The 13,710-nt window shown below is 44.2% G+C and overlaps 3 protein-coding genes across 6 annotated transcripts in view; 2 read left to right on the top strand and 1 right to left on the bottom strand.

Annotated features, from left to right (window-relative positions):
* Positions 1-5,394, top strand: part of ccnd2a (cyclin D2, a) — a 123,045-nt gene extending 117,651 nt beyond the window's left edge. For all 3 annotated transcript variants that reach the window (XM_040162197.2, XM_040162195.2, XM_040162194.2), the window contains one exon: positions 1,262-5,394. In XM_040162197.2, the coding sequence (XP_040018131.2) occupies positions 1,262-1,438 (177 nt within the window). In that variant the 3' untranslated portion in view covers positions 1,439-5,394. The remainder of the gene's footprint in view (positions 1-1,261) is intronic.
* Positions 5,395-7,003: 1,609 nt separating this feature from the next.
* tigara (TP53 induced glycolysis regulatory phosphatase a) lies at positions 7,004-11,106 on the top strand. Of its 2 annotated transcripts, XM_040163628.2 has the most exons (6): positions 7,004-7,147; positions 7,817-7,854; positions 7,928-8,049; positions 8,546-8,623; positions 8,766-8,876; positions 9,969-11,106. In XM_040163628.2, the coding sequence occupies exons 1-6, from the start codon at positions 7,110-7,112 to the stop codon at positions 10,371-10,373; spliced, it is 792 nt and encodes a 263-aa protein (XP_040019562.2). In that variant the 5' UTR covers positions 7,004-7,109; the 3' UTR covers positions 10,374-11,106. The 2 variants fall into 2 exon arrangements, with proteins under 2 accessions (XP_040019562.2, XP_040019563.2); XM_040163629.2 differs by lacking the exon at positions 7,928-8,049 and having other exon boundaries at positions 7,817-7,856.
* Positions 11,107-11,468: 362 nt separating this feature from the next.
* Positions 11,469-13,710, bottom strand: LOC120809657 (fibroblast growth factor 23). The gene is made up of 3 exons (XM_040163630.2): positions 13,027-13,710; positions 12,543-12,646; positions 11,469-12,439 (listed from the first exon to the last, which is right to left on the bottom strand). The coding sequence occupies exons 1-3, from the start codon at positions 13,238-13,240 to the stop codon at positions 11,990-11,992; spliced, it is 768 nt and encodes a 255-aa protein (XP_040019564.2). The 5' UTR covers positions 13,241-13,710; the 3' UTR covers positions 11,469-11,989.

Below are 13,710 nucleotides of genomic sequence, written 5' to 3'. Positions count from 1 at the left end.
GTCATGACGGGAATTACCTCATGCAAAACCCTGCATGATGGTTGTGTAATGTCTTATTTTATTCTTAACTTATTAGACGTTATAAGAAGAATCCACTCGTACAAGCATTCTCCATCGAATGGTCCCCGTGTACAGAAATGCAACAAATCACCCGTCTCGAAAGTAAACTCTAGTTTCCCTTCAACAAAACGGTGCACATGTCGTGCTGTTTGACCTCTGACACCGCGACCTCTTTGCCACTCACCCGCGTGCAGCTCCCGAAGAGCAATCCAGACGTGAGTGAGGCCTCTGTTCTCATTTCATCAAGGCCCAGCGGCACCGGGACTGTGGCCCATCAGCTTTTAATTAGCTCCAAATTTCAAAAAGAATGTCTCCTCGCTCCAGCAGCCGCGCACTTTCCTGCGGCCGCGGGGGCCTCTCAGTCATCTTCCGCACAGACGCCCGGTGCTTTGGGCCAGTCTAAGGCGTGTGGTGGAAAAGCTGAAAAGCAGGCGCCTGGCGTTGTGGCGGTGTTTTGCCACCAGGGGGCGCTGTGGAGTCTGATTCAGAACTTTCCCATCGGCTCGTCCTCTGCCTCTTCCAGAAGCATTTCGGCCTCGAGCCGACAACTCATCGAGCACCACTCTCCCCTTTAACCCCCGCCCACCCTCTTCATGCGCTGTGCTGTCCCCTCCGTCAACCCTCCGTCAGGGAAGGATATGAGGGCTCAGTGCTGCTGAGAGGCTCCTCTCCCAGGCGGATTCTCAGGTTGCCGCCGCGGCCTTTGATGGTGAAAGGCGAGCCGGCCAGGTCTTAGATGGATCCCCTGCAGGCAGGCAGGCCCGCAGACTGGCTCTCGTTAAAAAAGCACCACCTTTGTGTTCCCACAGGAGGTGGATGTAATTAACATAGCTTTAGTACTACCTGTGTTTGCAGCTGCCGTTGTCAAGGCTACTTCTGTGTGTGTTTAGGAACAGGGAGGGGTCGGGGTGGGTGGGTGGATGGGAGAGGCAACGGCGTGCACGTGCTGACTGTGGGGGTGTTCGGTACGCGGTGGCCCCCCTCCACCGCCCCACCGGGGCCCCTGCGTTCACGCACCGACTTCGGCCTTTAGTTTTCTCCTGATAGTGAGCAACTGTGATACCAAATCCGTCGCCGCGGGCTGGCCCGCTGGACGGGAGGCTCACTGAGTGACCTTCTGGTTGCGTTAAATAACCTTCGACCTCGTTGAAAACGACAACTAATATTTACGGCTTGTCCTCCCTCTCTTGTGGCCTTGCAGGACGTCCTCAAAGAGTGCCAGGAGCAGATTGAGCGCGTGTTGGTGAGCAGCCTGCGTGAGGGCCGCCAGCAGCAGCAGCAGCAGCAGCAGCAGACGCAAAGAGGCCCCAGCGGGAAAGGCCTGGACGAGCTGGATCAGTCCTCCACCCCCACAGACGTGCGCGATGTCAACTTGTGAACCACCAGAGGGCGATACTGCACAGGATTTACAACAACAAAAAAAGCATCATGAAAAAAAAATTTTTATTTTTTTTTTAATGCAGAAAAAAAGAACAAAAGAAGAAAAAATGACAAAAAAAGACACAAGCCCTTTAAAAGAAAAAGAACAATGCTTGCTAGTTGTTGTTTTTTTGTTTGTAGATTTTTCTTCAAATCAAAAACACCTGCCCACAAAATCAGATTTCCTACAATGTTCTTGTCCAAAAGCAAACAAATTTGATTGAAGATGAGCTCTGCGGTGCCTTGGATATACAGAAGGGAAGCCAATCATATCTGCATTCTGCCTTTGATTGTGTAGTACGATCGTTAACTTATATGAACCCATGCTAGAAGTTGTGGAAACCATTCAAAAGATGTCATGGGATCACGGTGGGGCTTAGTTTTTTTATTTTTTTCTTTCTCCGTTTTTTTTTTACATTAGTAGAATCACTAACATTCGTGGCTGATGCGAGAGAGGACACAAGCTCCTCAACCATCAGGAGGTCCATGCGAGAGAGACGGACGAAGCCGTGAGAACATTATGTTAAAAGTTGGTGGGTCGCGATTCCATGGAAGAGGCGGGATCATAATAATTATTGATAGTATTAGTAATTGTTATGGTTATTATAGATAATATCATTGGATATGTTTTTGGAACTGAGTAGTAGAGATCAATAAGCTCCTCTTTGTCTGGCTGCTTGTGTGTCAGTTAGGTGTGTGTGTTCATGTGCGAGCACGGCAGATAACGAGCATGCGTGTGTGTGTGTGGTATGAATGCGTCGTGTGAACCTGTATCTATGGTAACCACGTGCGTTCTGTGGAGCAAAGTCGAGTCTACACTTAGAGGACTACGTACGAGCTGGAGGAAGCTACACGTAGTAGCAGGGCATCGATGCTAGATCACTGCCTTCATGCATTACCGATGCATCATGGTTCATTGTTGGCCAACAATAAACTTGTGTGCATGCACAGACGGATAGAGATATAGCGAGGAAGAATGTGGGGGCGAAGGGACTTTCACTTAGAGCCCCCTTATCTTTCCGAGAGCATTTTCCCTGAGGTGGTAAACCTCAGACTTGGAGGTCATTTGAGGTGTTTGTTTATTACTTCCATTCTTATAATAATGATGCAGATACTTTCTAGTCACGTTGTTACGAGATGGTGTTTCCCGAGTTGCGAGAGGCTGCTTCGAGCGCGGACAGACAGTCGTAATGACCAATGCGAATGCGGAGGACATTGGACTCCACCAGGTGGGGTGTGGAAAGAATTAGAAAGAGAGGGACAGTTTTTGCAACTAATAAAAGTCCCCGTTGAGCTGTGTGAGGCACGTGACTGCCGAGCACAGGGCTTGTAGGACAGAAAGGGTTCTGGTTGTGCTGCTGTGAGGAGGATTTGCAGCCAGCGGCCTGAAGATGACAACAAACTAAAGATGCCCGAAGGCCTTTATGATTAAAAAAAAAACTTTGATATCTTCATATTTGGCTGGAACCAACATTCATCCGTCATGATGGATGTCCACAATGACAGAGCCGAGTGAACAAAAACATTCTGGGTTTGTAAATGGATAAAACAAGCAATGCCGGATCATGTGTGGATGAACTTTTATGTAGGGGGTTTGGTTCGGGTGGGTGGGTGGGGGTGGAGGAGTACAGGATGATAATTTACTGTCAATGCATCTGGAGTCCCACATAGGGCTGTTTAAGCTCCCCTATATGATTTCAATGGCAAAGCACTTTGAGACCATGCTCCCCAGGAGATAAGTAAATGTGTCGGGTCGTGATTGGAGGTGAATGGATTTTTTTTTCTTTTCTTTTTTTTTTGTTGTCCTTGTTAGCCTTTTCTTTGGTTTACTTTGTAGGGCTGGTTTCCCAAACGTCAGACACACCCTCGTCAAGCAAGAGTCCAATTAATAAAAGGCTTTTCCACAACTTGCGACGAGAGGACATTCCGATCAAAAAACAAAAAACACAAAAAAAAACACATTCCTTTTGAAGCAAACGGCGAGTCGGTGGGGAGTCTGATCACTCAGAGAATTTGAGCAAATATTAAAGGCCGAACTGATTTGGAAAATGCCAACAGGCAGAGTTCACTGATCCACGGGTCCTGTTTGATTTTATTTCACTTTTTTAAAAGAAAAAAAATTAAATATTTGTTTCTACTTGAATTTTTTTTTTTTCTTCATATTTATCTGCATCCCAGCCTCGGATGATCACAACAGGGCAGCACCGAGCTACCAGAGGAGGTGGTCGTAACATCTGATATTTGCACATGTTCTTCAGAGGGCCGTGAGGTTTGAATTTTTAAGACAGCAGGGCCTTTGGTCGGAGACCATCTTAACTGATGTGTGCTTCCGGGGCTGCTCCGTTCTCCGTGGTGCTGGCTTGTGCATTTCGGGCCGATCGTCTGTCAGTGAACACGTCCGTCCCCTGTGAGCTTTGCTGCTTCAAATCATTGGCGAGGGGGTTCATCAGCCAAACAGACGTCCGCACCAAACAAGAGACCGATTTTCTTTTTCTTTTTTTTGCTTTGTATTGTTTTAATGAAACACAGAAAGGTGTCTTTGACTCAATGTTTGAGTCGTTCCTCGACGGCATGTGCCTTCGCCGAGTGTATGTCCGTCAAACTGAAGATAAATGTGGGGAATCACGTGTTTTAAGTGATGTTTTTCAGTAAAACTGGGCAATTTTATGACGTATTTGCCAAAACATCCCCGTTTGGATATTTGATATAACCTCTTCATTTTGCTCTCTCCCAAACGTAATAGTTGTGATTTTCTTTCCTGCAAATGATTGTTGCATGTGTTATATATTGAAACCATCTTTTCAATTTGTGTTTGATATATTTTATGGGGTGACCAGACCCACACAAGGGGTTTTCTAAGATTTAGAGATACTGTATTCCAAAGTGAAGAGAGGACAGAAGAGGAGGTGTGAAGACAAGAAAAAAGTGTCAATATTTTTATTGAGTTATTGTTGTCTTTTTGCGCTGCTAAAAGCTATGAATTTGTGTCATTTATACAAAAAAAAATAACATTACTTAGTTGTGATGTGTCACTTGAGTGTGCTGCTATTTTATAAACGTGTATTATAATATAATTATTTTACTGCTTAAGAGATACATTCAGAAAAAACAGAAGTAGATGGTGATAGAAGAACATGAAATGACTATTCGACTGGAAATGTTCTTTGTACAGTTTGCTTAGATAGCATGTCTCCTTTCCCTCTTCTTTTATCTATTTTGCTCTCCTTCGGTCACATTCTTCTTCAGTGGTATTTCGCATACCTCAGGATTACTGGACAAAACAAAACACAAGCAAATCTTATACCGATGCCTCTGCGGTTAGTCGCCCGGAGCGCAGGGGGAAACGCGTGCGACGGGGGGTGGAGGGAGAGCGAGGAACGACAGGTTATTCTTTTTGTGGATGATTCCCACTATTTTAGTGGAGAAACAACTTGCTCAGTGAGATGGACTTAACCTATTGGAGGGCGGGCGCAGCAACATCTCCTGTATGGGGGGTTATTTTGTGGATAGTGCAAGCATGTTCATTTTTCTGTTCATCTTGGTGCTAACATCTGACTTGTTGTGCACGAGATGGGGAAACAGCATTCCTACAATGGCCAAAGTACAGTTCTTGCTTTATACAAGCACAATCACCCTGAATGTCAGTAAATATGGATTCTGTATGTAAGAAAAGAAACGTTTTGGTCTGAAACATTGTTTGTGCACCATTATAACTGCCACGTGAGAACAGTTTGAGCTACACCTGTCATGTCCGACCATAAATACTCTGATATCTGGAAGTTTCAATGGTGCAGATTTCCCTTCTAGCTGCCCCGCCTCCACTATAACTCATATCATGTACCTCAAATGTCTGTTGCACAACCTCTGTTCAATAAACTTCTGCTTTAAAGGGTGTGACACCACATCAGCTCACTATTTCCCACGCCTGTGCTCCTTTTAAGCGGTGCGTCTGATTGTTTCATAATCAATGGACTGGTTTGTGTGGGAGTCGGCAATGAAACAGCAAGTTTAGCTGCACTTTAAGGGTTGAAAGGTACACAAAGCACCGATGACGAATGTGGGAGAATAACAACGGTTCCCCTGCATGCCAGAGAATGAGGACGACCACTTATAAACACACCCTGCAAATGTGTACACACAAGAATGTTTCAACCGCGTCCAATAAATCTGCATGCAACCAAAAGTGAAGGAAATTTACTGGTAACAAAAAGGGCTCTTCACCTGTGAGCGCAGCAGGAAACTGAGCATTATAGACGTGAAGGGACTTAATTTATATAAAACTAAATTGTGCATAATCATTGAAGTAAAAAACTAGAAATAAAAAGGCAGACCGTTAACCTCCTGCTTTACCTCACGTTCTCTGTGGCACGTTAGAATCGGTTGCACGGTTTGGGTGACACATGCATTAATGTGTGTAGCAGTGATAATGAAGGAGGGTTGAAACTTTAATCTCCCAAGTACGGCTGACTGGCGAAATGTCACAAATAAAGTGTGCTGTTTGTGCTCTCTAGTGGTGACATTTATTAACGTATCTGATGCTTAGACGTTACAATCAGCCACAGACTTGTAAGTATGAGTTCAATATACTAAACTAATAAGACCGTAATAGGTTTTAGATTAAAAGTTGGCCTTTTGTAAACAGGCTAACAGCGGTGATTTCTGTATTACTTCTATTGATCACAGGTGCAAATGCTTGGATTTAGCTCAGATTTGCGGAATGGGGGTGTCTGTCAGTGATATGACTGGTGACCAGTACAGGGTGTACCCAACACTCGCTGGGACGGACTCCAGCCCCTGAACCTTGTGATTATTACAGTATTATCTTAATATGAAGGTTATTATGACATTTTCTGTCATTTTTATGGCTGCCATACAATTTCATAATAATCTTAGAATAAAGAGGCCACTGAACGGTGCTTTTAATTTTCAACAACAATGAACAACGCGGTTGGTAATGAGGCGAGAATATCATGTGTATACTTGAGCCCATTGAAAATATTCTCTCTGCAAAACTCCTTGTGAGGTGACAAATAAACACTTCTGCCTACATGCAACACTATCGACAGAGAAAGTGAACACCCTAATACACTGTTGCTTTTAGTTTGTGTCAACCAGACTAACCAGATCTAACCAAAAAATGCAAATAAGAAAATTAAGTTGGCACTGGACAGTGGATGGCGTGATGGTCATGAATTAATGAATGGTCAAACATTTGGACTTAACCTGAAGAATCTTTCATAGTTCCCGCGGACTGAGTACCGTGTCTTTCAAATGAAAATAAAATGAAAAGATTGATTTGTAACCTTTTCAAGTTAAAAATGTAACACATATTCAACCAAATTTAAGTGCACATTGGCACTGATAATTTTTTCAATAAATTTAGTTTTTTTTATTGACAACAACAATTACGCTAATGTTAAAGCTGCATTTTATAAAACACGAAGTTACAACGTGGTCTTACATCAGTCTTTGTTCTAATACTTTCCAGCGGTAGTTTTACGTGTATTAGTGTAAACTGCAGTAAACACACTTTACCTCCGCGCGCGACGCGAGTACGCGACGGTACGTCAGTCTTCTTGAAGCTGCCACACGTCAAGGCGATATTATATACACGTGCTTTATTGTACAGCATGAAGACGCTGACATTTGCGCTGAGCCTTATTCGACAGTAAGTGCGGTTGACGTTCATATTCATATAGTTTTTATGATAAATGTCTCGTGTTTGTTTCCCCTAAAAATAGACTGTGAGGCTGCTTCGACCTGCGCACGCAGCACACGTTACATGTGATACAGTCACCCTGCATGCGTTAATACATGTGTAACATGCCTGAGGGGTATTTGTAGCGAACATGTTAAGCCCCCTTCGTGTTGCACAAGAAGTCGGTTTATTACTTTCACCGTCATATTTCAGTTTTAAGCGAGCGCATCTGCCTGCGGTGACGTCATTGAAAAGAGTTCGTCATAGAGCGCGACCCCCAGTGGAGCGATTAGGAACAGCAGCTACTTTTATAGAAACGCAGTTTGTCTTTCTGCAATTCTCATATTAGCAAAGTCACCCTCTACTATCGAAATAGTAATAATATTTTCTATTTCGAAAAGGCATTTCACTATTTTCTGATATCTGAATAATTGACATTTAATAACCGAACCAAAGATTATTGATAGATTAATGGTTAACAGGAGCCATGTTTGATCATCTGCCCTCCTTAAAGGTCCCGTCAGCAAAACATTATGCAGAGTAAACATGTTCACGTGTATGTATGTTTAAAAAAAAATCATTTTAACTAATCTGTTTGCTCCTTTACTTTGATATTGATTAGTCGTTTATTTTCTGCAGTGGGGAAACGCAGTACAACAAAGACGGCCTGCTGCAAGGTGTAGTACGACTGAATATGTACAGTAAGACGTTTACAGTCTTACCCTCATCCTTTCGTCTCCCTCCATACAGGCCAGGCCATAGATTCGCCCTTGTCTGAGAGCGGGCTGCAGCAGGCTGAGGCAGCCGGCTGTTACCTTAAAGATGTTGAGTTCAGCAACGTGTTTTCCAGTAACATGCTGCGGGCGCAGCAGGTGCAACGCTTCAACCTTCATTTGTAAAATGAATCAAGACACTGCAGGGCGTAGTTATTTTACTGTTTGATCATTCAACTTTATTGAGTCGCACATGAGTCCATATGAAAGCATCAAAAACAAATACAACAAAACTTTATACGATAAAAGACACACTGACATTTATTCAAATTTTTACGATAAAACATTTACTATTACTCTGTGTCTGGATTAGTCAAGGCTATTAGTTGGCTTGTGCATACAGCTGCACATCGTCACCATCACTTTAATCAAACCGGATAACGTGACCCAAATATCTCATTTTACGTACCACACTCTTGGCTGATTAGATTTAATAGAAACGCACTGTCACACCTCATTGGACCGAGCGTGTCAGTTTGTGACATTTGTTCCTGTGAGCAATATTAATTGTGGCAAGAACCATGAAAAAAACACCCAACTGATGTATGTTAGCATGTGCTGACTAGATGACGTCAACGTGTATTATCTATTCCAGACGGCTGAAACAATAATGAAACACAACCGCAGTTGTTCTGGCTTGCAATTGGTGTGTGACGCTTTGCTTAAGGAGAAAGTGAGTGGCATTTCCTCTGTGTGATTTTACAGCAAAAAGTGTGTTGTTTTTAGTTTTTTTCACGAAAAACATTTTCCTAAAATACATTTACTCATTAATAGATACGCATGAGTAATCCAGTCACGATCTTGTTGTTTCCCAGAGCTTCGGGATAGCGGAGGGGAGGCCGGTGCAGGACGTGAGGGAGATGGCCGAGGCAGCGGGCCAGTCGTTTCCGGGCTTCACCCCTCCGAAGGGGGAGACTCAGGAGCAGGTGAGGCGGCGACGGCCTGTGGCTGTTGAAGACGGGTTGAGTAGCTGTTTGTCTGTCATATCATCCATCATGCAGGCATTATTTATCTCCCTTTTGTTCAGCATGTAGTTACCCCACACATCAGATAACACGTGTGTCCGGATACAAATCACCACCTCCCTTCATTTCATTACTTCCATTGCAAAATATATGATTCCCCCACTTTGAAATACTCCTTCCAACATAGGCAACTTAAATTAAACATAAAACAGATTGAATGTGTTTCTTTGACACACACAATCATCTGGTTTGGCAAGAAATACTAACAATTGGTCTGAAAAAAGGAAATAGCCTCCATATTTAACTGCGGCTGTGGATCCAACCTGAATCCCCCTCTAAGTGGAAGGAAAACATCTCATGTCATTTTCTCAGTCAAATCCCTTCCTCTGCATGGATGCAACAGAGGTCGCAGGGCCTCTTTGCACCCACACGATCCGTATATCATTTCGTCATCATTTTGTGCCGAAGCACCTGTGAGGCAGGAGGACCAAAGTACACGCCCTTCCACCCCCCCAAACACCCGCAGCGAGTTCGTCACTGCTCCTGATTAAAAAGTCACCACTTAGCTGTGTTGTTTGTGTCAGAGGCTGCGTGGGCGCGTGTGTGAGGGGGCGTCGGAAGGAGGGATGTTCTATTCCCGAAAGACCTTCATCCATTAGATCTCGGTTTGGACGTTAACTCCGGTGCATCCCAGTACGTGACCGGCACGTGACCGGCACGTGGCGGCGATGATGATGATGATAATGCTGAAAGATGGAGTTGACGTAAGCAACAGGCGCCCCAATCGGTGCCGGCTCCATGAATCCCTCCCAGCTCTGACCGGTCACTGCTTGTCGGATCCGGTTAAAACTCAAAAACCAGCTTGTGTGTGTGTGTGTGGTTGTTTTTTTGTTATGGAAAAGTTTGTATCCATCTTGTGTTCATTACAACAACCCTTCCCCTTGTTGCCCTCACAGAAGCAGCTAGACACGTTTGCCTGACATGTCGTGTTTGTAAAGAAATACAATGCAAGAGAGAAGCATGACGCAGTTCCTGAACGTCTGCTCCGTTCAGGTGACACAGCGGGTCAAAGAGTTCTTGGAGAAAACCCTCCAGCAGATCGGGGCCGAGCACTGGCGTGACAGAGGGGAGGAGGACGAGACCTCTTCCTCCTCCTCCTCCGATCCGTTGTCAACATCTCTTGCGGAGGGACGAGCAGACGAGGGGGTCAGAGGTGTCCCTGTCCACGCTCTGGTCGTCACCCACGGGGCCTACATGTGCGTGGCGGTGCGGTTCTTGGTGGAGGAGTTGGGCTGCTCCTTGCCGCCGGGCACCGACAAAGAGCACGTCTTCGCTTTGAGTCCAAACACGGGTCTGAGTCGGTTTCTCCTCACCGTGAGAAGAGCGGAGGGCAGGTTCGCACTGTCAGCCATCCGCTGTGTGTTTGTCCACAGGAAGGGGGGGGACGTTCAAAAGTAGGAGCTAAATGAACAGCATTTTTTTTTCAAGCTGAGTTAAAAGTGAGACGTGCCGAAAAAAAGTGAGAAGTTTCCTAGCTGTTGAAAACCAGCTTATTTTAAAAATATAATCAAGAGAAAAATCTAAGGTCATGTATTGAGGTGTTCATAGTTTACCAGATGCAGTACATCATGGTAAACTAAAAGTAATCGAATGCAGCAATCTAGTTTAAATTCACCAATATTTCATACTGCGGCCTGAAAAAAGAATGATTTATTTAATTTCCATTTAATGCTGTTGTGAGCTTTTATTTCCACTCGTAGAGCGTTTGTGTAGCAGTGCTCGCGTCATCACGTCTCTGGCTGTTCATTACTGTAAGTGTGGGCAGCTTTGTGCTCTAATGAGTCCATGTTTCTATATATATTCTCCGGAAGTTCAAAAATCCTACGTAGGAATAAGGAGCGGAACTGCAACAGTGTTGACTTTTGGGGAATCAGTGACTTTGTCATTGTTGGGAATTAACACTTGGGTCAAAAGAAAAAGTGCAAGCAGGTGGTTTCTGTGCTTTATTCCACTCTCAGCTGTTCTGTTCTCTGTAACCCTGAAATTGAAGAAAAAAACAAGGTACGCTGTCTCAACTTCAGCGCGTCAATATATTTCCAAAACAAGAAAATGTTCTGTATTATGGTCAGGTATCTGTGGAAACTTGGGAAAAAAAGATAATTTAAATATAAATTTAAATAAAACATTAAGTCTAAATTGGTTCTCATTTGTTCAAGATCCAGAAACACATCGTCGCCTACACTGGTTCCATTGAGTGTGAATGCTCCTTCACTTGCATCATTGTCTACGTTCCTTTAACATGCATTATTTCTCTATTTGCCAGTTACGTAACCAATTGGCTGTGTGCATAACAACCATGTGATTTGTGTGGCCTTTCCATGTCAGATGATTGGTTGATGGGAGAAAAGACTTTGCAGCAATGCGTCTGTTTGTTGCGTGAATAGATCATGAACATTGGAAATGTTCAACTAAAGCCTAAGTGTAGTTAGAATTAGAATTGACCTCATAAATAATTTGAACCTAAAAACCGACAATTGGATAAACCGAGTTCAGACATTGTGCACCAAGTGGTTAACGTTTATTGTTTCACATAAGAAGTAACACAACATGAACTGTATAAATAATAATAGAGGCTAAGAAGGAAGTCTTTTTACACATTTCAATAAATAAATACCTTTTCCTCTCTGTGATTATTGGTGTCCGGCACCTGACGTGATTTGATTCTGTTCATGACTGTGTGATCTAAGGAAACGGCAGATTCTTTTCTTCAGCAGTAAAAGTGTGGAGCTTTACTGCCCCAACAAATGCGTGTATAAATATTCACAATTACTTACAGATTACACATTTTCACATTTGCAAAACAAACATTGCAACATCCAACCCGAGGGTTTAAAATTTAACTTGACGGAAGAGGTCAGCAGGACGCCGGCCCAAACTTTTTCAAAGACCAGATGTGAACAAACTGCTGTGACGTAACGTGTTACATCACGGAGCAAGATACCACCATTCAAACAATCTGAACATGCGATGATTTAATAAAGTGACTTTTTGCTTATAAACCAAAGCTCAGTCTCTTATTCCTGTTCTGCTCGGTCTGCAATATTAGTCTTGACGGGGCTGACCGGCCCGTTGGGCTGGAGGACCCGCAGGGGGTCATCGCAGGAGGTGATGGTCTCCTTGGACACAGCGCCGGCCTGGTCCTGATCGGGCTGCCGGTGGTCTACATCCTTGTGGTCCTGGGCAGAATGCGAGGGGTGTGAATGTGACCTTAATGGATCGGAGGGGTTCACCGCATCGCTCCTCCTCCGTCTCTTCACCGAGGGGCCGAGGAAGCGCTCCACCAGGGAGGAGGAGGGGGAGGAGGAGGAGGAGAGTTTGGGGGGCTGCCGGTAAGCGACTCCCAGCTCTGACCCCAGTGGTCCAAACGGCCGCCGGCCCACGCTTATGGAGTTAAACACGTCATGGGGGTCCGCCGCGTCCAACCAAACGGGCTGGAAGAGACAATCGTCTGCGTCCGCTTGTCTCTGTTGGGAAAAGAAAGAAAAAAAGAAAGAAAATACAAAATGTGACTTTTTTCCCCCCCTGCAGTCATTTCCTGATTTCAGTCAAATGAAATGCAATACTCACAGAGCTGTACGGATCTCCCGTTGAGTCCATACAGAGGAACCTTTTTCTGCGCAAATCAAATATTGACACTAGGTTGCTGGTAGCTGTTCTTACTGGCAGAATTACTGTAAGAAGAAGGTTTAAAGATGCAAACATCAGTTACGAACGACAAAGCAACATTGTACGTATTGCAATGTTAAGAGTATGTTGAACATTTCTGACATAAACATGCAAAATATGCGTTGTTTGTCAACATCACAACATATATTTGTTCTTTTATACAGTATTCATGTACTTCCAAACTTTGATCAGGCACACATACATTTCTTGTGCATTTTGTTTTACATTTACACATATATATAAAAAGCATGCAATTACCCTGTTAGTAAAAGAAATGAAGTAAGCCTAGCAATTATTGCTCAAAAGGAATTTACTTTCTACAATCAACCAAATGATCTGCATTGAAACGAGCTGTGTTTTTTCTTCAGGACGTGGACAGACTTACCAAAAGAGTTTCTGTAAAGGCCTTTTCTCGTTGATCCACTGGGCTCCCAGTAGAAAGGACTGGTACCAGCCGACGTATCGGCGTGTGCGCCCGTCTGGAAGCTCCTCGGCTGATGTCGCACCAGGCACGTTGGCCCCCGGAGCCTCGGTGCACAATCCACCGACAGAGACGCGTGTACGGCAATCAGGACGAGTGAGAAGAAAGCCGGCTGCATGGTCGATAGCGAGGCCGCGCTCTCTTTGCTCCCAACAGCACGAACGTTCAGGTTGGCGTGTGAGCAGCTACTGAAGGAGGAGAAAGTCCAACAGGTCTGTTTAGACAGAGGGTCAATGAACTGGTGGACTCATTTACCAAAATGACCCAAAGGCTACCTTTTCCTGGGATAAGAGTCTTCTGGAATGCCTGCAGGCTGCACTGGTGGAGCATCTGAACTATTTTAACTGTGTGAGAGGAATGCAAACCTTTGAAAACTTCAAAAATAAAGATCAAGCTTGAAAACTCCAAAGGAAGCAGAAGAGAGAGGACAAAGAATCAACTAAACCCGTGTATCTGATCAAGAGGAAGAAGGTAAGAACTTTCCAAACTAATCGTATACTCATTGTTTGACTTGGCGTTTGTTTGGTTTAGTACTTTGAATATCTCGTTGGTCAGAGTAACATTACTATTAGTATGAAGTACAACTCT

The sequence above is a fragment of the Gasterosteus aculeatus genome, chromosome X (genome assembly GCF_964276395.1).
Source record: "Gasterosteus aculeatus chromosome X, fGasAcu3.hap1.1, whole genome shotgun sequence".
NCBI classification, from domain to species: domain Eukaryota; kingdom Metazoa; phylum Chordata; class Actinopteri; order Perciformes; family Gasterosteidae; genus Gasterosteus; species Gasterosteus aculeatus.
The sequence above is the reverse complement of the archived record's forward strand: the minus strand, read 5'-3'. Positions and strand labels throughout refer to the sequence as shown.

Bases quoted from the DNA above. Each gene is read 5' to 3' on its own strand.
- tigara (XM_040163628.2), top strand. From the start codon at position 7,110: ATGAAGACGCTGACATTTGCGCTGAGCCTTATTCGACA. The intron at 7,148-7,816 runs GTAAGTGCGGTT...TATTTTCTGCAG, and splicing joins GCGCTGAGCCTTATTCGACA to TGGGGAAACGCAGTACAACA. The intron at 7,855-7,927 runs GTGTAGTACGAC...CCCTCCATACAG, and splicing joins CAAAGACGGCCTGCTGCAAG to GCCAGGCCATAGATTCGCCC.
- LOC120809657 (XM_040163630.2), bottom strand. From the start codon at position 13,240: ATGCAGCCGGCTTTCTTCTCACTCGTCCTGATTGCCGTACACGCGTCT. The intron at 12,647-13,026 runs GTAAGTCTGTCC...TTCTTCTTACAG, and splicing joins CCTTTACAGAAACTCTTTTG to TAATTCTGCCAGTAAGAACA. The intron at 12,440-12,542 runs GTGAGTATTGCA...TTTTCCCAACAG, and splicing joins CGGGAGATCCGTACAGCTCT to AGACAAGCGGACGCAGACGA.